General features: G+C 35.9%; 2 protein-coding genes and 1 long non-coding RNA gene across 5 annotated transcripts; 1 reads left to right on the forward strand and 2 right to left on the reverse strand.

Annotated features, from left to right (window-relative positions):
* Nucleotides 1-7,290, forward strand: LOC103969225 (syntaxin-132). The gene is made up of 13 exons (XM_009382704.3): nt 1-187; nt 3,252-3,362; nt 3,475-3,531; nt 3,679-3,727; nt 3,852-3,940; nt 4,780-4,853; nt 4,946-4,988; nt 5,425-5,485; nt 5,624-5,649; nt 5,725-5,802; nt 5,904-5,984; nt 6,835-6,900; nt 6,973-7,290. The coding sequence occupies exons 1-13, from the start codon at nt 170-172 to the stop codon at nt 7,123-7,125; spliced, it is 906 nt and encodes a 301-aa protein (XP_009380979.2). The 5' UTR covers nt 1-169; the 3' UTR covers nt 7,126-7,290.
* Nucleotides 5,856-8,516, reverse strand: LOC135631038 (uncharacterized). 3 transcript variants are annotated; one of them, XR_010494258.1, is made up of 5 exons: nt 7,974-8,516; nt 7,838-7,865; nt 7,630-7,764; nt 6,250-7,156; nt 5,895-6,161 (listed from the first exon to the last, which is right to left on the reverse strand). It is a non-coding gene; the product is annotated as an uncharacterized LOC135631038 (long non-coding RNA). The 3 variants fall into 3 exon arrangements; XR_010494257.1 differs by having other exon boundaries at nt 5,856-6,004; nt 7,630-7,865; XR_010494256.1 differs by having other exon boundaries at nt 5,896-6,161; nt 7,630-7,865.
* A 398-nt stretch (nt 8,517-8,914) lies between these two features.
* Nucleotides 8,915-24,774, reverse strand: LOC135630963 (coiled-coil domain-containing protein SCD2-like). Its single transcript, XM_065138297.1, has 17 exons — nt 23,977-24,774; nt 23,395-23,651; nt 21,711-21,786; nt 21,513-21,554; nt 21,319-21,381; nt 17,471-17,520; nt 17,365-17,392; nt 16,035-16,106; nt 15,816-15,926; nt 15,666-15,726; nt 14,501-14,614; nt 14,270-14,391; nt 12,783-12,840; nt 12,033-12,077; nt 11,785-11,825; nt 10,322-10,448; nt 8,915-9,532 (listed from the first exon to the last, which is right to left on the reverse strand). The coding sequence occupies exons 1-17, from the start codon at nt 24,310-24,312 to the stop codon at nt 9,438-9,440; spliced, it is 1,698 nt and encodes a 565-aa protein (XP_064994369.1). The 5' UTR covers nt 24,313-24,774; the 3' UTR covers nt 8,915-9,437.
* Nucleotides 24,775-24,921: the final 147 nt, after the last annotated feature.

Raw genomic sequence — 24,921 nt, forward strand, 5'->3', positions numbered from 1 at the left:
CCCCCGTTCCCTCCTACCGAATTGGAAGCTTCCTCCTCCTCCCTGGTCTTCCAAAACCAGGTCAATTCCGTGCGCTCAGAGGAGGATACTTGTTCTCCCCGGCCACTCGTGGCTCTCTATCGGAGAATCGCCTGAGGCGCTTCCCTGTCATCGATTTGCCTCTCGCAAGATGAACAATCTTCTCACGGTATTCTTCCTTCCTTCCCTTCGATTTAAATCAGTTCGACTCGTTTGATTCCCCTTCCGGTTTACATTTGGAGCTACCGGGCAAGCATATCGATCAGGATCCAGTAGTCTTTACAGTGCATGAACTAACTATTTTGTTTCTTCTTGGCTACTTCATTCTCATATCTATGTTCTCTTTCTTTTTTCTCATCAAAAAGATCGTTTTAGCTTCGTCTGTGACCAAATTCGTTTGCCAAATCAGATTGTCAAAGAACAATCAAGTGTTTCCCAGAAGATTTGATGAGTCTGTTCCTTTTTGCTTTCTCGATCAGACGTGAATATAAATAGTTGCAATCACAGTTTCTATGGTAATTGGAAATTTGCAGCAATATGAGTATATAAATTTTGTTTCTTCGGTAAGTAACTAAACAACTGAAACTTCAATCATATGTAATTTCTTTGGGGATTTATTCTCTAATTAAAAAGGTTACTTTGGTTTCAACTAGGAGCAAATTTGCCTTGTGAAATCAAATAATCCAAAGTTCTGATGGATTCCTTCTTTCCTTCCCTCTCTTTAGATATAATAGATAGTTCCAGTCACAGTTGCTCAGGCAAATAAAGAACTAACTTCAAAAACTATTGTATGATATCTAATGTTTGTGACCCAATTTGTATAAGCTATTTGATAAGATTGAAACAAAAAATAAAAAGCTAAAAATAAGATAGATATAGCTGAGCTCAGATGCAATACCTGTCTGTCTATCTTCAAAAGCTGGCCTTTCCATTCATGTTTAGTTCCAACTGACTCAAAAGGACCCAATTAAAATGCTCACAAGATTGCTGGTTGTTTAGGGAACCATCTTAGGACTTGCCAGACTATCTGATGAATGAATTCAGTGTTTCTTCATCTGTAGGAAAAAAATTGCACAACATGATTTCTTGAGTACGTCACCGAAACTTTCTTCAGAGTTGGGTTGAAAAGAAACTGAAAGTAAGTTACCTGGCTAAGTAGTTTAAACTTGAAATTGGAAAGTTATCAAGGAACATGCTTTCTTCATTATGCCAAGAGGAATCTCCAAAACACAACATAGTTTCTTTGGCATTAGTCGGAATCTCCAACTTTGAAACACCAATCATCGGTCATCGAGGTGTATCGATATACCGTATATCGGTATGCCAAAGTATATCAATGCTCAAAATCATCGAAAATAATTTTTAAAAAATCTAAAAAATAGAAAAAAAAATAGATTAGGATTTTTAAGTTAGAAATAAATATAAATATAATATAATTTTGGTAAAAATAATTTAAATTAGAAAAAAAACAATGACACTTTTTTTGGGCTTTGAGAAACAACTTTGTGGTACATTTTGAACCATCCTTCCTTCTATTAATATTAAATTATTAAAAAAATAATTTTAAATTATTATATTTAAAAAAAAAACTTAAACTTTAAGATTTAAATAAGTAATCGATCGATGAATATATTTGCTTTTACTAGAAAAAGAACGATAGGACTCCACAAGCAATGGATCATGGCCTTCGATCTTATGTATCTGTATATCAATTTGATATGTTTATCGGACCCAATTGTGAAATTGATCCTATAACATAATATATTGATGCACTGTATACTATTAGTATATCGATGTAGTGATGGTCATACTTTGATCATCGTGAATCACACGTTTTCGAGACGACTCTTGAGGCAATCGTGGCATGTATTAGTGTAGAGCATGAAGAATAATATCGGAACTTCTATTTTAGTCATTGATTTGTTGTTCTGTATCATAAGATCAATCACCATATTATTGCTCGGAGAAGTATGAACAACTATCATCGTACTATTGTTGGCCATAAGATTTTCCATGATATAATGGTTGTGAATACGATGAGCTTCGCTTTGTGTCTGTATCTTGCAATTTCTATCGCATTTGTTCAAAGTTATCCATTGCCTTCTCCTTCTCCTTTCATGTATAAACTTGATCAATACCTAGTCGAGTTCTATGCTTTGAATCTTGAATGACATGTGTAAAATATTGTTTCTCGATCTATGCACCATCCTCAAATTATGTAGATGGTACCATCGACTTTCCGATATCACCACCATCATCAGTCGAGGCATTACTATCTATGTCACTGCCATGCCTTTGGACTGAGTGGGATGTTGAATACGATTGAAAAGGTTGAAGAGAATAAGAGAGTGAAATAAATGAAAGAGGAGGTAAGGTAGAGTTTAAAAACTCTTTCCTATGGTGTAAATGATCAATTTGACGGTTTGAAATAGGACAATCACAATACTTGATTGATAATGTTCAAAATCCAATCGTAGTATTACCTATAAAGGACAGTCCATATATTGCCCCGATAAGGGATCATGTGCCACCCAGTATAACATGCTTTCTTCATCAGCATGGTCTCAAAAAAAAAAAAAAAACTGAAAGTCACCTGGTTCAGTAGTTTAAACTTGAAATAGAAAAGCTATTAAGCCATAGAGCTGGGAATTGACTTCTCAGAAATGCCAAATTTGTAAGAATTCTCTCACATCGCATGTATACTTGCCAGTATTGTTTTACCGGTTCTTTTTCCCTTATAACGCGATATGTCAGTCTTTATTTTAAGAAATTGATACATGTCAGTGGGGTGGGGCGCGCGTGAGGCTTTCAGAGCTTCAATCCTACATTCTGCAAAGTACTAACTAGCTGCTACTCATGAAAATTAGAGATTAGGTGGTCTCATACATCACATAATTCACTCGCTCAATTTGCCTCAAATGCAAAAGCAATGTTTATCTGCATGATCAAAAAGCTTCGAGGAGTAAATTCAGTGTCAGATTAATTTTTGTTTGACTTATACCAAGGGTTTCTTTTTGTCATTTGCCTGATATGTTAGCCAATATAACGAAAACACTATGCCAGTTCTTAATGTGTTGGTAAGTAAGATTATAAGTTTCTTCAGTATTAGTTGGTCCAGATTTGGGTTATTCTCATAGTTGATATTAAAGACCTTTTTGCTATCTTCTCATATTTATTCTGTTCCTTTACCTTTATTTGTAGCCTTTGAATCATTTGTTCCTTATCTTTTATAGGATTCCTTTGAGCTCCCTCGTGGTGAGGCTTCAGGGTATGGAGACGTTGAAATGGGAAGGCAAATTTCAACAAACTCAGCTGAAATGGGCTTTGAAGGTTTCTTCACACAGGTAATTTCTTCACAGGATTCCTTGGGTATCTTATAAATGTCCAAGACACAGGAATATTTACATTCTTCACCCCAATTGAGAGCTAGACTCTAATGTTCTGTACACTGTGTAGGTCCAAGATATTGAGAAGCAAATCGAGAAACTCTCAAAGCTATTGCAGAACCTTCAGGTAAGGATATTGCAGAACCATCTTTGCTGAAACTGAATTCGAATCTAATGAAAGCTCTCCAAATCTAATTTACTATTAGATTAGGCACATTAGCCTTATCACTTTTTGCCCATGTATCCTGTAATCAATTTCATGTTGCATGAGCAGGATGCTAATGAAGAGTCAAAAACTGTCATAAAAGCAGCTGCTATGAAAGGTACTACAGATGCTTCATCAGATTTTCGTCTTATCACGAATCTATGCACTGAAACCTAATGTTCTACTTGTTTAGCTTCTATTATCTGTCACTTGGAGCATAATTAAGTACATCATGGGTGCAGAAATTAAGCACAGGATGGAGAATGACATTGATGAAGTTTTGCGAGTTGCGCGCACCACAAAAACAAAACTTGAAGAACTAGACAGAGATGTATGCTGCTTTCATTTTCCATCACTCTTCGAGCCAGTAGAGTGTCTTGCCTTCATGATCAAAATACTTAACTTTGTTTTAAGAGCAAGCAAAAGAAGAAGTCCACTATTGCCAAACTTGTAGGAGCTTAAGAACTTGTAGTCAACTAAGCTTAGGTTCTTTTGTCATCCCTTCCACAAATATATTCAAGACTTCCATTGTCCTATTTCAACCAACAAACTTATCCTTTATTTACACAAAAATATTCCTACTTCAACCAACCAACTCTTTTTTTTTTTTCTGAGAAGAAAAACTTACATATTAATTTCTGTTATCAGCTACCTTCATCTTCCCTAATTCTCCAATTATTGATTTCCCCTCAATTTGAATCGAACGCTGAAACAAACTTTGAGATTTTTTTTAACCTTTAGATTATTATTTTTTATAATAATTCATCTACTTTCCACCAAAATTTTCTAGACACCCTTGGCTATCTCTTCTGTTAACACCAACAAGACATATTTCCATTCAAATTTCCAGCTCCTAAATAAACTCTTCTGTTCGCACTTGCATTATTTGAATGTACACATAAATTGCATTTTATATTCTTCTCTAGGTTAGCTAGGCACACTCAACCCATAGTAGAGGCCTTTAATCTAATAATGTCTATCGAGGAAGGGAAAACTTTTCTCAACTTTATTGTCTCAAGATCTTATAGCTAAATCTCATGTGAATTCTCTTGTTGGATCCTCTTTAATCCTTGTGCTTGTTCCTATTAATATATCAGGGTAGGAAAACAAAAATTCCACATTTACATTCTTTATTAGCTGATCATGACCTTTAATTACCTATTTTCTTAGAACTTGGCCAATAGGCAGAAGCCTGGATGCGGAAAGGGATCAAGCACTGATCGATCTAGAACTGCAACTACTGTGTAATATTTTGGTCTAAGTTGATTCTAGTTTTGTCTTTTAATTGATAAGTATTTTTATCTGAAAGCATGTCTTACATTCTGAATATGCACAGAGCATTGAAAAAGAAGCTGAAAGAAAAGATGAGCCAGTTCCAGGTACAGAAACATGCTTGATGATTTTGCAATTTCCCAATATATGCATATTTTCATTTGATTTGTCATGTTTGGTAAATTAACTTCAGAATCACTGGCATAAAAGATCCGTCTCATTTCATCATATACAAAAGTCATAACAAGATTTCATCTTAAGAATATGCCTAATGAGGTGTAAGATGAATAACAAAAAATAATAATGCAAGAAATTATTTTCCCTCTTTGCGGCCGAAACTATGGTTTTTTTCCATGCATTTAACCTCATCAACCATTGAGCCTATGAATATTAAAGGAAAATATGCATACTCACAAATGATATTCCCATTCTCACTTCAGTTAAAGCACATGATGATCATCTTTTTCCTGCAAAATATATAATATCTTCACTTTAATCGGTAAATGATAATCTCATTTTCTTATTTTCAAATGTGTAATGCAGACTCTAAGAGAAACGATACAGAAAGAATACCGTGAGGTCATCGAGAGAAGAGTCTTCACAGGTTCCCTTCTAACTCCATGAAACCATTCGTTACTCTCACAGCTTATCTCCAATGCTTTATTGGATGTTATTCTCAATTGTTATGCTCATTTGTCTGATTTATTTTCTCTTATTTTGTTCCTAAATTCCATATGAACAGTAACAGGCACTCATGCTAATGAAGAGGTAAGAAGATCATATTTCAAAGTTGATTTGGCCCTAGCAGCTGTGTTCATATGTGGTCCTTCTTGATTCCTGCAGACAATTGATCGACTGATAGAAACTGGAAACGGGGATCAAATATTTGCAAAAGCTATTCAGGAGCAGGGACGTGGACAGGTTCTACTCCTTGGCTTTATTTTGCCGTGCTCCCATTTATCATGAACATTGCAAATATTAGAAGAGGCTTGGAATGAACTATATTTGTCTTTCATTTGCAGGTACTGGACACACTTGCGGAAATCCAAGAGCGCCATGATGCAGTGAGAGACATAGAAAAGAAGCTTCTTGAGTTGCAGCAGGTACTTTCACTTGCAGAAATCTACAAAATAGTTTATAATTTAATACCATAATGATGCTGAGTAAGCTAACTCTTTACTCCCGCAATTGTGTAAGATTAATTCTTCAATCCATCTCTAGCTTTTCTCTCATGAATCTTTTTCAACAGCAACACACTTCATAAAAGTTTAAATGCGTCTCTGAAACATCAGAAAATAACTTTATATTTGTTCCTTTATAAACTGTACTCAAATGAAACTAGTCAATGGCATTATAGTACATGGATACCTGTGTGCAGCATCACTTTCACAAGTCTGATAATTCCCGCTGTATGCTTCCACAATGATAATCCCGCTGTATGCTCCATGGACATACTGTGTCCAGCATCACTTGCTTTACATCAAGTCAAAGAGAGAGGAGAATCTGGTGCATGGAGATGGAGAAAGAACAGAATTCCGAAAGCATATATTTTGAAGATAAAAAGAATGCAATTTGCACAACAAACAGCAGTGATGTGTGTGTGAGAGTTCAACAAACTGCATCATTGTAGCATCAGAGTAAAGACTTGTTACTTAATATCCAAAGAATTGCCATTCTTGGTCAATGTGGCTATGTCCAGAGATGATTTTCATTCTCTTTTGCACATAATACAACTTCCTTCCTTCTAAAATCTGCTTGGTAAACATGAAAGAAATTTCTGGATGAAATTTAGCAACTTTGTGAGGACTAAAAGATAAACTTTCACATAAACTAAGGGGCATATGTTGCATCTTTCAAGAAGGCCATGATCTTCCGATCTCCTTTGCTTTGCTCATCCTTGCAACTGATGGAGTGTATCAGAATTCATTATTTTATTTCTAATTTCATCATCAGATATTCCTGGACATGGCAGTGTTGATTGAGGCACAAGGTGAAATGCTTGATAACATTGAGGACCAGGTAAGAGTCCGACGTCTTCTCTACAAGTGATTATGAAATTATAACAGTACAATTACAATGTCTTTTGTGCAGGTTAACCGTGCTGGTGTCTTTGTTAGCTCTGGAGTTAATGCTCTAAGCAAGGCAAAGATATTACAGAAGAACTCCCGCAAATGTATGTGTATAGCAACAATCATCCTTCTCATAATCATCGCGGTTATAGTCCTTGCTGTGATCAGACCATAGGCATAAAACTTTGTAAGGCTTCAAAAGTTACCTGCATAGAAAGACAAATAACGGATGTCTTAGGTTTGTTGTTTTCTGAGTGTTCTCCTTTCTTTGTCTTTTAAAGAGATCTTATATCGGTTCTTCTTATCATTTATCAATTGATAGATTTGTTTCTGTTTGCAAGTTTATTATTATCATTTCTTGCAATATCAATGGTTGTCATAGCCAATTCAGTTGTGACGGTGTGAGATATGGCCTGTGATATTATAATAGTTTATACTATTTAAAAGTAATATTTGTGATTTTCATCTCAGGACTTTCAAGGCATACCTCCTAACATAAATTGTTTTATTGGATAAAGTTAAAAGAAACAAATCCATGGATAAACTCTTTGGGATAGCAAGATTTAGACTTTTAGCAGAAAGGAAGAAAAAAACCTTTATCACAATAGAGTGCAGAGAAATATGAAAATTAGTAAGAGGAGTTTTTTATATCCTATTGAAAGAGTGAGAAGTTACCAACCTCAATGAAGTTTTAACATGCCAAAATTGCCAGCCGCCGTAGATTAGGTGCTGAGACAGCACTAACATGATAAGCATCCCCATGATCCGAACCTCCAACACTAGGGCATGGCACAACATCCGTCAAGGTTTCACCCTGAAATGTCGCAATTTGAGTATCGAGTTCTGCAAACTCTGAAGAAAAACAGAAGAGTTCCTGCTAACCATACATAGGGAAGAACTTGATGTCTTATAATCCTGAAACAAAGTCGAGAAAATTTTGGATTAAAAAGTTCTGGATATTGCCAGCTTAGCATCCTGCTCTCTTTTGCAAACTTCAGCAACATCTATCCACTCAAACCTTACCTCATTAGCTGCCCCAACTACGTAGTCTACCGATGGCCTAGAGATCAGCAACATCAACCCAGTTAAACTTGACTTCATTAGCTGCCCCAACTTAGCAGCCTACCGATGGCCTAGGGATGGAGACTGAAAGGGAGAGGCGGGAGGAGGTGGAGGGTTCGAGAAAACCCTCACCGGGGACTGGCGCGGGCTCTTGCCTATGTCCGATGGGTGGACTTCGCCGATGGATGGGGGCGCAGTCGCCCGCAGCCGAAACCCTAAAGTGGGAGGCGAGAGCGAAAAGGAAGACGCGATCTCGAAGATCGGAAAACAGGGCTCGATAGTGCGTGCCCTGGGATGTGCAGCGACGCAAGGAGAAGCCTGATCGTACCGCATTGTACTGCTGTGGGCATTTGTCACCGTCGGATGGGAGATCCAATGCACAGAATTGGTTTAGGATTTTGAACACGGGTGGTACTTAAACGCCCGGTGGAGCGCGTGTCATTATATGAAAGAGGGGGATTATTCATATCCATCCTTGTGAAGCTTCGAATTAGCAAGTGGAACGCACCAGTCTTCCCAGATACTCAAAGACTCCTCTCAAGAAACTATGATAAAGGTTGGAAGCTTACTAGTCAAATTAAAAATAAAATTTATCATATATTAAAATTTTCATTCATAAAAGAGATTTGAAATTGCGTTAATAGTCTTCGTAACATGTTAAACTCAATATGAAACGAATATAACTAATTTTGGAGGCTTTAAGGAAGGATGTATACAACTTTGACATGGTGCGTATATTAGCATTTGCACGTAACCTAAATCCAGCAATATACTTAAAATATTTTTGCTAGATGTTAAAGACGTTCACTTGACAACAGCAACAAATAATACCTTCCTATTTGAAATAACACAGAGACTTCGACGATAGCAGCAAATAGTCCAAAAGGAAAAATATAGCAGCAAATCAATCGCAAAACAAAAAATGATGATCAAGCAGCGGCGGTAGTCGTGTATGTGAACATGTGGATGATGAAATAGCAAAAGTGGTGTACCATGTTGTGGAAAACTAACCGCTTCAAACTGAGAATCACCAAATCCACAAGAGGTTCTCAATAATTTTCTTTAAAAATTCTCTCGTGTCAATTTACATACCCTGAACTTTAAGATTTCACAAATTGATTTAGAATTGTCTCCCGATAGAAAAAAAACTGAGATGGTGGCTACTGAAAATATACTTCCAATTTTTGATTCCCATGACCAAACTGACAGGGAACAGGTGTTCAAAACATTGTGTTGAGAGACAAGAACAAAGTGTCTGGCATTGATGAATGAGAATATACCTAGGAAGAAATAAATTGTGCAACGAGGAAAATCTTCAGTCATAACTGAAGAAGAAATAATAATTATCGATCAAATATAACTTATATTTGATCAAGTCCAAAGCTATGGCAGAACATTCAGAGAGAAAGATCTTACTAAACAAACTCAAGTATCTGAAGGAGCTTCACTTCTGTGATGACAGGCTTCCCACAATTGCAATTCAATTCCCAACTTCTTCAGCTCAAAAAGCCCACGCTCAACTGCAACAGTGATGTCAATGAAGCTATGGAATTCAATAAACATGTAGATTTATATGGTATTTCCAGTTTGTTCAGAGAAATCAATCAAAGGTCATGCTATTTATCTCTACTTAGTGTATTATCGGTGGCCTCGCCTAGTCTTTTTGAGCCCATTGCAATCATACTAAATGAGTTCTATTCTACAGAGTAGATTTCACATGAAATCAAAGGACCTCTGAGCTTTCACATGAAAGAAAAGTTGCAGCACAGCAACAATTAACAATACTACAGTGGTAAGAACAAAGACACATTATTTATGCCCAAAAGAATGAAGAACCAATCACAAATTTATTCAACCAGTTTATTTCTATGTTTTCATGTCAACAAAAGCAGGTTAGAGTGCTTATGTTGCCTGAACGTGAATAAATCTTAATGCATGCCTTAGCTCAGAATAGCATGAAATGAAAGATGTTCCTTACCTTTGGTGTAATAACAAATTTGCCTTATGTTACATTAAGTCAACTATGACACAGCAAGTGAATCTAATTCTGGTCTCTATTGTATGTAGTAAACCTTAATCCACTCGTACACATCAATGAGAGAGTGGATAGAAATGGCAAGTAGAAAACTGCTTGTTAATGCAGATGCTTGAATCCAACTTATGTAAAATGATTGATCATCATGGTGGCTATCAAATAGAACTAAGGAAATGATGCATCAAAACACTGGTAAAGTATTTTCTTTAGAACACAAGAATTGATCACACAAAAACACAATATCTTTGCTCATTAATTATAAATCATAAATTACCTTCTACTGCATCGTGTGATGTAGGAGAGTGATTGCTTTGCTCAATCCAAAATTGCAGCCTTTCATCTGCAATATCTTCTTCCAGATCATGATCTTTTACCCTTCTCCAGAAATATGCCAACCAAGCCTATCATTTTCACCATGTAATTTTGTCAAGAATAAATGAACTAATTGATGTCATTAAATAACAGTGATTTAAAAAGCGCTAGGTATCAAAAGACGCTAAGGTCAAAAAACGTCCGAGGTGCTAAGCGCTCGCCCAGGCGTTTGCCCGAGCGAAGCGAGACGCTAAAATATAAAAATATATAATATAATTAATAAATATAATTATTTAAAATTTTAAATAAAAATATGCTATTAAATTAAGAAAATTAACAGTATTAGAATCAAAATAATATATTATTAATCTAAGAAAAACTATCTGCTAAAAGGATCACTCCAAAAATCAATTTATAACCTAGTTCAAGAACTAAAATAATATCATGTCATATGACTATTATTCTGCTCACAACATGACAAACAGAGCAGCAGATGATCAAAGTACTCCACTTCCATGTCCAAATTTTGGATGGAAAGAAACTTACACCCGAATCAACGCCAATGATTCTGAACATATATGATGAAAAAAGGATGCCTACAAAAATATTTATGCACATATATCTTTCAAAAAGCTTTACTTATATCAAAACAAAATCTAAGAGAAACAGGTTCTCAAGGCTTTAAAACTATTTCTTTGTAGTATGTTTTAAAAAAAGCTTGACTTGGATCAGAGCAAAAGAAGGTACCCAAGGCTTTAAACTATTTCTTTGTAGGGAAGGGTTGGACTTAAAACAGAGTAAAAGAAGAATACTCAAGGCTTTAAAACTATTTCTGTGTAATATATTGTAAAAAGAACATAAAGACAAGCCAAAATCATTCCAACAGAAAGCTCCTTGAGATTCCTCATATTACATAACCAATTATATGCTTAGCACACTCTTATGCTAGCCCCTGGTCAACTCAAATCACTAGATTAAGATTGCTGTTGTCCATTGAGGATAGAGACCACATGACCAAATGCAATGGTCTCATTCTCCAAATCAGGCTTCTAAGTTGGCTTAAACATGTTGGAATAAACTTGCATAGTCAGTACTGGTTGCCAATTGCCATTAAGAAGAATGCATATGATAGGGAACTAGATTTGCATATATGTATAGTAAAATAAGGATCATAATTATGAGCCCCAAAACAATGACTGTTTTTTAAATCAGCCTTGTTTTTCTAGAAAAAAAGAACATTGAATTGTTTAAGATAGTAAAAAGCTGATCTGATACTGCTGCAACAATATTAAGTATTTCTGCAAGCCACAGACCAATTATACTCGGAAATGATTGATAAATTAAGCTTAGATATCTAAAATAATATGGAAACAAGTGAAAATGAAACTCACTGATGCATAATCTTACAAGAAGAATTCCATTTACCTGCTTAAAGAGCACATCTTCAGATTCCTCCTGACTCAGTTCTGAAAGGAAGAGAATAAAGAGCGCACAATCAATGACAATAGCATGGTGAAATAACACAAAGTTGTTTGAGTAATAATTGGGAAGCATTACACAGAAGAGAAACACAATTATAACGAGGACCATGTTTAACTTTTACTATGAACTTTCATTAATGTTCTTTGCTTTTGAGCAGCCAAAAGTATACCTAAAAAAAGCAAAAAACTAACCAAATGCCTCTGCCGGATTTTGACCTTCCCCTGAAAGTGATGGAGCTGTAAAAAAAGTTACTTATCAACCAAAAGTAATATCTCCTAGAAAACAGAATCACTTACAAAATGATTTAAACATTGATGCTTCTCTGGAATACAATGAAAACTAATATGCTCTAATTCAATTAATATAATGGTCTTGGAACTAGTTTGCATGGACCAATAACACTACTAAGAATTTCAGCATGTGAGACAACATCTTGCTGGCCTAGACATATTAATACAGAAACCTAACAGTACAAGTAGACGTTTCTGAAAGGGAAGAAAGTGAAAGATGAATCTTCTTCATACATAAGCAACATGAGTAAATCTTCTAGAGAAACATTTAGTTTCATAAATCATGAATAGGAATGCATAATCAGATGAGAAAAGGCTATTACATCCAAATAAAACTTTGATTAGAACTATGTGTTATTCATATAGAAAAAAATTCCAAGATGCGGATACTTTATTTTTAAAGCAGGAGAAACTAAGAATGCATAAAGTCATGATTATAATTGCATAAAGCAGTTATAAAATAAAGGAATTTTCTATTTTTCGTGCACTCAAGATATGTTGTTAAGTGAAAGTAATTATAACATAATTATGATTTCCAATATCATGCTGCAACAGTTAAGTTTCTTTTGGGATCATTCATATGTGTTCATCAATTAACACAAACAATGTCAAATCTGAAAAAAGAGAAGTTTCAGAATATAAGTGTATAACCAGATTTGGTGCTTGCACGTCGATGCTGAGCCATTGAAAGAAGGACAGCTTCCTCTACCTTCAAAGCAACAAAAAATCTGAGAAGCCCAAAATATAGATTGCAGCTTAACTGTCTTCAGCAGTTTCTCTATTTTCCTAGTTCATATTAGCAGACAGATGCACACATATACATCTAAACAGAAAACATATCAAAAACAGTTTTGATTTAAGTCTCTGCTTTTTATTTTTTTTTCCCTGAGAAGAATAGCCTTACATCTGGAAAGCCCTGACTTCGTCTCAGGTCAACAATCAAGAGGTGACTATTTTGGTTGATGCATGTAGAATGTCTATGATAGACTGACTAATCAAAACTTACAAAAAGAAGTAAATGTAAGAAAAAGGGTTTGAAACAAACCTAATCAACAGGATCTTATGATAGTGAATTAAAGGAGCTGTATTTAAAATAGTTAACTGGCTTCATTAACAAGAACATAGTGAACCAAACCAAGTTGCCTCAAAATCTCAATGCGTGACAGCCTCCAGAGTCAATACACACTTCCCATGGGGTCTTTAAATGTATGGTTTCTTCACAATACAATATTTGATATTTTCATCTTTTTACTATTGAATAAACTAATTTCGTACTTGGGCCTGGAAGAAAAAAGATATACTGTTCAATCTTCTTTATTGAGAAAGTTACGTCCAACACAATGATTCAATTGGCACAGCACGATCACAGAAAATTCCAATGGCACTGAGATCCTAGATTGAAAAGTATTCAGCTGTCGGAGTTGATTTAAACTGCATGATCAAGCAAATTTTGACCATAAAATATCCACGCAATGTTTTATTTTCTGTAGTACCTTATTATCAGACACCAGTTACGAGTGCAGCATTAGTTAACAGAGCTTATATTAGCTTAAAAGAGTCAAAGAATAGGCTATGAACCAAATTCCCAATGAACAATTCAATGATAATCCAAAATTTATCTGGAAAACAAATTTATGAAAATAAACTAACTATCAAGTGTTAAAATTCCTGTACATACTTGGAAACCTTTGCACAGATGTAAACAAATATATGTTAAATGTACTAATATTGCAACTATTCTTTTTCTCAGACTATAAAGTGGAATATCTAAAGCCAGACTAAATTAGCTCATAAAAGTGACCTAAAGGGGAAACATACACTATTCCTGCCCAAGCATGATGCTCTGTTCTGCTTTAGGCAAAGGTGCCAGTTCCAATTAATTGAAACAATTGATGGGATGGCTTACGATGGTGTAGCAGACAAAATATACACACAAAGGACCAAGTTTCACAAAATGAGCAAAATGTCAGTACCAAGCTCCACAATTTCTTCCTTGTCATAACATGATATTTAGATGATCAAGTTATTTAATTATAAAAGAAACTATAGTTATATATTAGATAATGTAAATGAAACCATTTAAAATTGTTAGTCGAGAATGGCCAGATAAAAATGAAGAAATGAGAATTGGAATAAACCTTCAGTGAACTTAGTTCACGCAGGCCTTTTTCAACCACGAGCATGCTGTCAATATTTCCTTCTCCGGCTAGATCGCTTGCATTCCATGACACCTTCTCTTTCTCTTCTAGATCGGATTTATCTATTGAATTTAAAATATGAAGTAAAAGAATTGTGGAAGGAGAACTTGATGCAAGATTCCTAAGAGGCAATGAGTTAAGAATAGTAGCATAGCACCAAAGAAATCTAACCTGAGGAGTTCCCATCCCTAGCCTTCTGTCCAGCAGATAAGACAACTTCAAGTGGAAGTGGAGAGAAGGATGACCAAAATTCATACTTCGGTTCAGCAATATCAGCATATATGCCTAGAAGATATTGTCAACCATTAAGCCAATAGATAATAGGCCAGCTTGGAATTACTACAGCTCTTGAAGTCCAACAACCAAATTAGCACACTCAAACCCAGTAGAAAACAAAGAATTTTCACATCATACATTTGCTGCATATGCTGATTCAATATATTTTAAATATATGTTCTATACAATAGGGTCTCTTTCCCAACCACATCACAAGGAACCACACATCAGGTTTTGCTTCCATGGCTTTAAAGTCAAAAGTTTTGGGTATTGAATCACATGTAAAAAATTGATCTTAATAGCTGGAACTAGCTCATGTGAAATGGCTTAATAGAGTCTCCACATTGTCTCAGCTTCTCAAAGAACCCTACCTTACTATTAAATTATTTTTTCTTATTTACATAACATGCCTTTTCTCTGATGTGAGACTAGATGTTCCTCCTGATTTCATGTACAGACCATCGTGTACTTATTGGCAGAAACTATATGTTTCGAGCTTTCAATATGTATTGAACATTTCAGGACAGCAAAACCTTAATAGTTTCATTTGGAGCCCTAATAGTGTGTGTGCCTCTATTCTTTTCTGAATAGTCATTACTCAAATACTTGATTCAACTAGTAACAAATTCGCACTAATCCATACCGGGCTTGTACCAATTTGTACTGGTAGGTTATCATGGTCCACTTTGGTCTAGGTAAACCACCTAGAATAGCAATCTGTTTTGATATTTAATCAGGCCAATACTTCCACTACATACCAAGAAATGGGGGTTGGAGCAGCAATTCATGGTGTAGATTAATATCAACAAAGTCATACATACATTAGGATGAAAATATCTTTAACATGATTTTTGTTGGAGACTTTATGGTCTCAATCTCATGGTTTATAGCTATTTAACGTTGTCTCGTTTCAAAATATAATAGAGACTTTAGGTCATTAACATTTGACATCCTTAAAAGAATGCTTCAAAGAATAGTAACCATTAAACAATATTTTTATGAAAATATTGAACTGTTAGATCTTTCCGTAAGGAAAAATGTCATATAGAAATTCTATTACCATAATAAATGCATAGTTTCCAGTATCGAGCAAGCCAACACCGCTTAAGGACAACTTCCTCCTATGAAAAAAGTATTCCGAGAAACAAAAATGTTATTAACGAACAAAATCCAGAAAATTTTGGAAATATAACAAATATTACAAACAAACCATTTGTTCTTGCGACAATATCATTTTCTGTGCCATTGTTCTAAGAGATCTAATTTCAGTTTCTGCTTCCTGAAGTTGTTCAGATACTGAGGCTGCCTCATCCCTAGCAATCTAAGATGAATATAGTAAATCTAGCATGAAAAAAATGCAGCAAAAGAAAGCTCTGTTGAATCAAACTTATAAAAGATCAGGTACTACTCATGAAACAGTAAGTTATACCTTTGCTTCCTCTCTTAAAGATGAAATCTCTCTTTTAGCATAGCTAGTTTGTGCAGCAGCTTTCAGAGCAGCCTGCAAAGTTATCTAGATCTCAATACTCAATGATCCAGTACATTTTATGACAGAGTGTCATGTACTTCTGAAAAATAGTATCGTTACATATATGGCTCTACTCTAATCAATATTTTTTAAAGAAAAACCATTTCATTTCATTAGTTACCCATTACAGAGGGCTCAAAATTAGCAAGAGACACAAAATTGGGAGCTTCAGCTCCCCATAAGGAGATATCTTGAGATCTCCTACCAAAGTTAGCAAGTCTGTCTGCTAAGAAATTAACTTTAATGAATTAGATCGAGGTAAAGTCACAATTATTTTATTTCTAAATCAATCAATTAAATTATAGGCACCTTTATTGTACTCCATCACTAGTCAATATGCTGTACATTCTATATGCTGATACTTGTAAGTACTTGTAATGATTGTTTTTATATGAGAGAAATCCTAAACTATCACAGAAAATGCATACTTCATTTGCATACAAGTAATTGCTTCATTTGAAATAAAATGTAAATTACTGCTCATCATGTTACAAATTTCCAAGAAACACAACTAGCTCTCTCCTATAAATTTTATTTTTCTCTATCATGCCATTTTATTCTGAAATTTTTCAGAAATAACTTTTCCTAATGCTGCAAAATCCAAAACATGGATTTGAGTTTTGATCTTGTCAATGCTCCATACAGCACAAGATCCATATTCTGTATAATGCTAAGTACACGAACATTTGCTGATGGCAGAAAGCTTGTGCCAGACCCGTGCCAAACCAGGGTTCAGCATATATCATATAATTTGCTGACAAACATCAGAAAGCTTCCTTCAGATAAAATGTTGATTTTGTTAGCTTTTGTATTGCAATAATCTAATAATAATTGACAGCAGTAGTAAAGATTAAACAACATTGACAAAGTTAATGTTTAATCATGATCATGGATACACCAACTAGAAATACAACAGTGAACCGGTTGAGACCCAAGAGACACTTGGATCAAATTTTCCTTCACCTAGGTATTTGGAGAGATAAGATGTAAGATAACAGAAAACTTTTCAAGCTATGTAAAGAAACCTTTATTTTTCTAAAAGTATCATCAAATGGTCATGCATTCATTTAGGCATGTATTGGAGTGGAAAGATGTATGTATATCTAATAGAAAATTACATTATATATGTATATGTGTATGTGTATATAAATATATATTGCTGTCGAAGGCAATAAAACACTCAGATATACTAGTTAGAAAAAATGGAGTAGCCTGTTAACTGTTAACATACCTCTCTTTGTTGCAAGGCTGCCTCTTTCCTGAAAAGTAAGATACATCAAAAACCAGTAATAAAATCCAGAAGAGTTTTGAAAGATATGCATCTATCTATTGCTTGCCTGCTCAAGAGATGAGCTTCTGTTGACACACCATCACCAAGAGAAGCTACCTAAAAATGTGCTTAAAACTTAAATGTACTTGTGCTTCCAAAATTTTTCTAAAAGTACACCTATCTATTATAAGAAAATAGAATTCTCTTGCATCAAAGAACTGGGAAGAATAAGAATATCTTAGATGCATATTAAAGAGTTAAAGTTTCCTTGGTAACCATGCACACTAACCCCAAATTTTTATTGCAAGCATGTGACTGACACATAAATGACATAAAAATGGTTTAAACACTGAATGGTAAGCCATAGATGAAAAATATTAATAAACCCAACAAATAAAGATATGTTGAATAACTATTCCTCCACACTCATGCCTCCACAAGTATGTCAAACTAGTAATGATTAAAAAAAAATAAAAAGAAAGAAAGAAAGTCAAGCTAATTGCAATTTGGAAAAAGATGTGGCATCTATAATATTAAAAGTTATTATGAGAGTCATGTTCGTCTAAAATAAGATTTGTGAATTTTACTTATACCTTTGAATCAAGATTGCCAATTTTGTTATACAGTGGACATACTATATTTACCATTCATGGTCAGAAAAGGTCTAACAGAAGTGGCCACATACTGGAAATTCTTCATTAATTAAAAAGATAATTTGATAAGCTGATTCATAGTTGTTTCAAACAAAGATTGAAATTTCGTACCGCATCAGAGTTTCGAGATTCGCTCAGTATGGTACGGTACTGTATATCGAGCGGTACATTTCGATATACCATTCGGTATATATATATATATATTTATATATAAGTAAAAAAATGGGTGGGGAGAAGAAATCGTTTCCTTCTCCCCATGCAAAAAAGGGCGATGAGGCGACGTCGCCGCCTCGTCGCCTTGTTTCTTGTACCTTCGTGGGGAGAAGAAATGTCGCCTCGACGATGCTCAGTTTCTTCTCCCCTCGCAAATGAGGAGAAGTCTCCAACGACGCCGAGGCCTCGTCGCCTCAAACAATGAGGGAGAGCGGGCCGGATCTCTAGGTTCTCCTCTTCTTCTCCCTCTTCTTTCTTCTCCCTCTTCTTTCTTCTCCCTCGGCTAATACCACCTGATAACAAGCGATGACAACCGATTTAAGGTGATAATGGGGCAGAAACAACCCCAATCGACGGTATCGCTCGGTAGTGGGTGGTCCGCATATCGGTCTACTAGCGGACCAATATGTACTACCCAGTACGGGCTGTATTATTCAAATTAAAATCCTTGGTTTCAAATAAAAACTCCATCATATTCATAACCGTTAGTTTAATTTGTCTAATATTCAACTAATTCCATTTCAATTCTCCTTTTGTTTATCATAAACAAAGTGGCCCAGGCGGGTGTCTTCACTTGGGTGTTACCTAGGCACTCGTTTGGTTCAACTCAGGCCAGGTCAAACCTGAGTCGAACCAAACAATCCTATCTGGTTTGATTGAACTAGTTATCTATCGAACTTGAGTCAAACCAACTAGTCCTATCCGGTTTGATTGAACCAATTTTCTATCGCAGAAAGCTATAAACCACGCGTGAGCTGTGCCCTAATGCAGAATCCCTCTTTCCTATTGTGTTTCTGAATGTCATATGGTACTTCGGAAAATTTAAAAATTTTCTTTAGTTTCCTACAAATGTTGAAATGTTGATACTACCTTAAGGTAGTATTAGGTTTTGAGCATTTTCAATGTAACATTCATGCCAAATATGATTTGAAAACAATTACCAATCATCAATTCATATTTGAAATGTGTATTAGGCCCTCAATGCATAGTTCAAATGTATTCCCAAACGCACTTTAATAGATCCAACTTTTCAAACTGACTGACCTTTTTACGAAAAGGCTCCCAAAGGATCCCTTCTTTGGTTTTGAGGTTCGAACAATTCAAACTTAAATTAGTCAATTGATCTCAATTTCTAAAGGCCTTGATAGAAGCGTTAGGGTTTTGGTTTAAGCTAACTCTTATTACTGCATAGTCTCATTCCTCCGCCTCCTAGATTTAATGAGTATAAAAACGAATATAGAGAAAAAGAAAGAACAAGAAATTAGAAGATAAGGAGAATAAAAGAAACATATACTTGTTCAAAGCAAGGTCTGCCATACCGAATCGTACCGCCCGGCATGGGCAGTACGTACCGGTCCGACAGGCTAACGGTACGCGGACCGTCCACTACCGGTCCGACTGTAGTAGTGCACTGTTTGTAGTGCACTGTAGTACTACAACAGTAGTGACAGTACTGTTGCAGTGCACTGTTATAGTAACAGTACAGTGCACCAATACACTGTGGCAGTGCTACAGTGCTCGGTGCACCTGGGTATACCGCTCGGTACACCATACCATACCGATACCGAGCCCAGGTCGAAACACCGGTACGGTATGATATTGCAAACCTTGGTTCAAAGAACACAATATTGGCTTTTCTATTGGGAGTCTTCTCTAACATGGGTTCCACTTTTTATACACTTGTGTTAGAGAAGAGTCCCAATAGAAGAGCTAACACAGGGGAGAACCAATAAAGTGTATATTTCCCCTTTTCTTTCTCTAGTCTTCTAATTTCTCATTCTTTCTTTTCCTCTATCCCTCTTTTTAGTTATCAAAACTAAGTTGATATGATTTCCCACATACCCTACCAGTAAAATGTATTGTGTAAACACAAGGTGTGCTACATCTAAAGCAATAATTTTTATTAAACTAGTAATAATCATAGTAAAGAAAACCATAGGATATTGACTTCAACCATGAATTTCTAATATCATTCCAATCAGCTGAGTAAGAACTGGAATTTGTAAAGTTTGATTTAAAAATCTCAAAAATTGAGGGATCGCAAAATTCTGACTGGTCTTGGGACAAGCAAATTGATATTAAGCCGATTCCAACAAAATCCTGCTAATTCTAGCAATTTGGCCAATACCAGCAAGTCAAGTGAATTTTAGGAAATGCTGTCAATACTGCTGTTTTCAACCAATAGAAACCAATTTGCTAGCAATTCTAGTAAATTTACAATCATTAAGGAAAAGATCTGAATGCATGATTTACTTGTGTCCAAATAATCAATCCCGATGGCAAATCATATGACCTTCCTGAACTCAATCCCAATCCTGTGAACCTTGCTTTAGAAGGAAATAAACCTTAGACAAAGATCAAATAAATTTGAGAAATTGAACTTGTACCCCCATAGAACCATTAAAATGTGTCACATTGTTATTAAAAAATTTACTTTCCACATCTGCAACAGTTTAAGTGCTTCTTACAATAACAAGGGTTATAATCCTACCCAGTACCCAATGCTTATGATTTTCTGACATCATTAGGCCACAAATGCACATTTACTTATAAACTTGTTGAATTTCTTACCCCTTATGAGCTAAGGAAACAGGGGAGCTTTCTTGCTAATGTTCATAAGCAGGATGTGCCATGAAGGCCTCACATTGGAGATCTGAATAACTTCAAGGCACAAGGATCTTTATTGATTGATAAAAGCATGTGCACAAAAGCATTAGTGTGAGAAACCAATAAAAAGTAATTTCTCAACAAGTACAAACATATTCAATTTCATGAACCTTTCAGTAAGATAGCATGGAAGCTCTGTTGACACTCTTAGTCATGCAAAATTCCAGTTTATGATGTTGAACAGTATGAACTAATTAAACTTGTTATCTACTGATCCATTCAACTAGAAGCAGTCATATTTGTGTTTTCTGCATAAGAATGAATCTATTTACTCTGAATCCAACAGAAACAACATAAAGCATGTCTAATCTAACAAATAATACAAACAAGCCACACACATTGCTAAAATATCGGTTGTAACATGTGCTAATTAAAAAAGAACCTGTTTCTCAAGTTGTCTAGCTCTTGCTTCTGCTTCTTCATATTTTTCTTCTGCAAGCCGAAGCTGAGAAGAGATAAATCAGCATGAAGAAAATGAAGATGAAAAACAAAAGAAAGCTACTGAATGGCAATACAAGCTAAACCAACAGATAGGTGCATCTTTATAAAGTGCCTTTGATTGTGTTGTTCTCTCACCTTTTCCCGAATATTTTCATTCTCTTCTTGTAGTACATCAATCTGAAAATGAACAACAGAGGACAGTTCATTATACAACTTCTGAATATGAATCTATTTCATACGTATAGATACAATGGATGACCTGAATAAGAATGATACATTATTTTCTTGGACTCCAAATTTTGCATATGCATCTGCAATCTGAGGACTAATTACCTCATCTTGAAGAGCAGAAGATAATCGTGCATTGCTGGGTTCTCTCACAGTCAAATTACCCAAGTCAACAGACATCCTATATGCAAACATAGGTCATGAATCTAGCTGAGCTGGAAAGTTATAGAAAAGAAAGGAACATCATTTCACTAGAGCATTTGAACACACTAGTATAAATGGACAGGAGCATGTAGTGTATAACTTACCAAACAATTGCCAGTACAATACAAAGGCATCACACATGTACCATGTGTATCATGTTTGTCAACACTAACTGCTGGGTGTTGCACAATGTCAGTGAACAGCAGTTAAAGCACACAACAAATTTTGCTTAATATATGCCTTGCCATATACTTGGAAATGTAAAGGCTACTTATAGTAAGATAAATTGCTCGAACTTAAGCAGCATGGCGAATCATGCAAGAGATTTTATCTTTGATGACGACAAGTTGCATTTTAACAAAACTCTAGAAGTGAAATTAAGATATTTACCATGAAAAGGAGAAGTTGATGTTAAGAGAAATATGTATTAGTTTATGCCAAGCTTATGTCATCTCATATATGAAGCCAAGGTCCTGTGGAAAAACTTTTCTTTTATAGCAATCTTGTCAACCTTCAAAATAACCAAAGGAGATCCTAGGAATCTGAATAAAAATCCTTACAGATAAACAACTTGTCCAACCTATTCTATAACTATGCTAGAACTCTGATGTCCTGAATAAACTCAACACATGATTCTATAGACAACATAAATTAGCTGGTAAAAAATGGGGAAACACATCTGAAAAAGCTAGGAAAATAAGAAAAATCAAAATCGTTACCACTCTGACTTTGTCTCAGGGCTTGATTAGCCCTCGATTTTTCCTAACCAAAAAAGGAGTGGGTTGAGAAGTCTCCAATTACTATATAACATATTTTAATTGTATTTCAACAAATTACTTGAAATCAAGAAATAATCATAGAGAAAAGCAGGGTTAGATTGCAGTTAGCATTTGAGCTCTTAGTGGCCCTGTAAATACACCAGAAGAACCATGATCCAAACCTTGGGTTCTTTAGTATTGCAATCATAATTTTAATAGGAAACTGTGAATATCTCTATTTTTCTTTCCTCCTTAAACAGTCTCCTCCTATACATATCCCATCAGTCCACTAGATTCTCATTGTTTAATGTTTGATTTCATATAAGTACACATACATGGGTTTTCTAAATTCAACATAGCTCTTTATATTATTATTTTTCCCTTACAACAATAACAACTGAAAGAGCCAAATCCAGATTAGAAAAAAATTTCCATTTGATGTTCATCTAAACAGATGATAGCCAAACATCATCTGGAAACAAGTCTACCAAAAGAATATGTAAATCAAAAACTGTGTTGACGTTATATAAATGTGAAGAAGACATGGTTGTTGCATCTAAGACATACATCAAATGATATGTAGAACAGTTTAGCAAATTGAAATGAAATGTTTGAACATGTAGATAACAAGTAATTGTGCAAACTTCTCCAAATTCCAGTGTTGAGTTAGAAAATGGGTATCGACAATACTAATGTTAAACTTTGTATTGTCTCGATCCATTATCAACTATGATGAACAAAGTCCATGGGTATGGCAAACGGTATCATAAAATCACAAATTTAAAGTGTAATGATCAAGAATTATGAGTATAGAGTTCAAAAATTACATTTTCTCTCTTCGGCTGGAAACGGGAGTCTCTGATCTTTGACTGCTAATGAGAGGGTCTGATGGTGCTGTAGTAACGAGTTGTTTGGGAGTCTCTGTTCTTTGACTGCTGATAAGAGGGTCTGATGGCGCTGTGGTGCCAAGTGGTTTTGACGATGATTTAATTGGTGGTATCATTGTAGCTGGCTTTGCAGCCACAGATGATCGACCGGTAGATGTTGGACGAACAGGTGTTTGCTCAGCAAGGTAGCGATTTATCTAATAAGGAAAAAGAGGAAAAGTACTCAATATGCCAAACCCTAAAAAAAATTCTGCATTATACTTAAATTATAACTAGTAAATTTATTATTAGAGGCACTGGAAAGATGCCATAAAATCACTAAAATGTTTGACATGTTAAACAGTAAATCTTGAGCATACATATCCCGGCTTTGAACCCAGAAAGAATTTCCTGGCAGCTATTTTACAAAACAAAACAAGTTTATTTTTAATTGAATATTTGAAAGAGAGATTTTACAGGTAATGCAGGAAAACAGATAAAGAAATCAAGGAAGAAAGAGTGGAGAGATCATGAACGATATACCGCGGGCGATGGAGAGCGAGCAGAGCGGCGCGGCGTGGAGAGCAGGTCGATTGGGGGACCGGAGGAAAGTTCGTCGTCGTCTTCGTTGTCATCATCGTCGTCGGCGTGCTGGTGGGCCATGACGCGGGCGAGGCGCTGGGCGGCTGCGCGGGCGGCGGTGTTCTGGGCGCGGCGGAATGTGCCGACGCCGGCCGACCCGGAGCGGAGGTGGCGGTTCTGGTGGTGGTGGAGGGGGTGGGCTGGGGACATGGTCGTCGGCGACGACGGCACCCCCGTGGAGCTCGATATGCTCTTCTGACGCGTATACACCGGGCTCCCCGCCCTCAGCCGCTCCATCTATCCTCCCTCCGCCAACTCCCTCTCCGCCGACCGAAACCTCTAGGTTTTCCTTATCAGGTTTTCGCGCCGATCCACCTCTCTCTCTCTCTCTCTCTCTCTCTCGACGATTGAACTCTTCTTCCGAAGAAGTAGAGGAATGTAGCGGAGTTCGTGATGGCCAACGCAACGGTTAGGGGGGTTCGTTTCTTGAGACCAATAAAAGGAGCAAAGCGAAAGGGACTCGACTTCGTCAGAACACGCGACGTCGTGCTCGTCTCTCTACAATATTTTCCTTCGATTGGAGGGCCCCACTCGGGGTTTGAACAGTTGGAGAAGGCTGGGGGTCGGGTACATCTACGGGTACCGCGTTCCAGGTTTGTGTAGCCTCAGGGCAGTTTGAGAGCCAACGGTTCGGATTTTGAATGGCAACAGGGTGAGCCAGAGCGGGTCGGGTATCGCGCGAACTGTTCCTACCTCAACTGTGACTCCGATTAAGAAATATAATATCATTTTTAATCCGACAAATTAAATTATAAGCATTTATACCGTATATTATTTGTATAAAATGATATTACCGATGCCATTTTTTAAATTATGTCATGAGTCAAAGCTGGTCAAACATATTAA

Source organism: Musa acuminata, chromosome BXJ3-2, assembly GCF_036884655.1.
Source record: "Musa acuminata AAA Group cultivar baxijiao chromosome BXJ3-2, Cavendish_Baxijiao_AAA, whole genome shotgun sequence".
In the NCBI taxonomy this organism is placed as follows: Eukaryota; Viridiplantae; Streptophyta; class Magnoliopsida; order Zingiberales; family Musaceae; genus Musa; species Musa acuminata.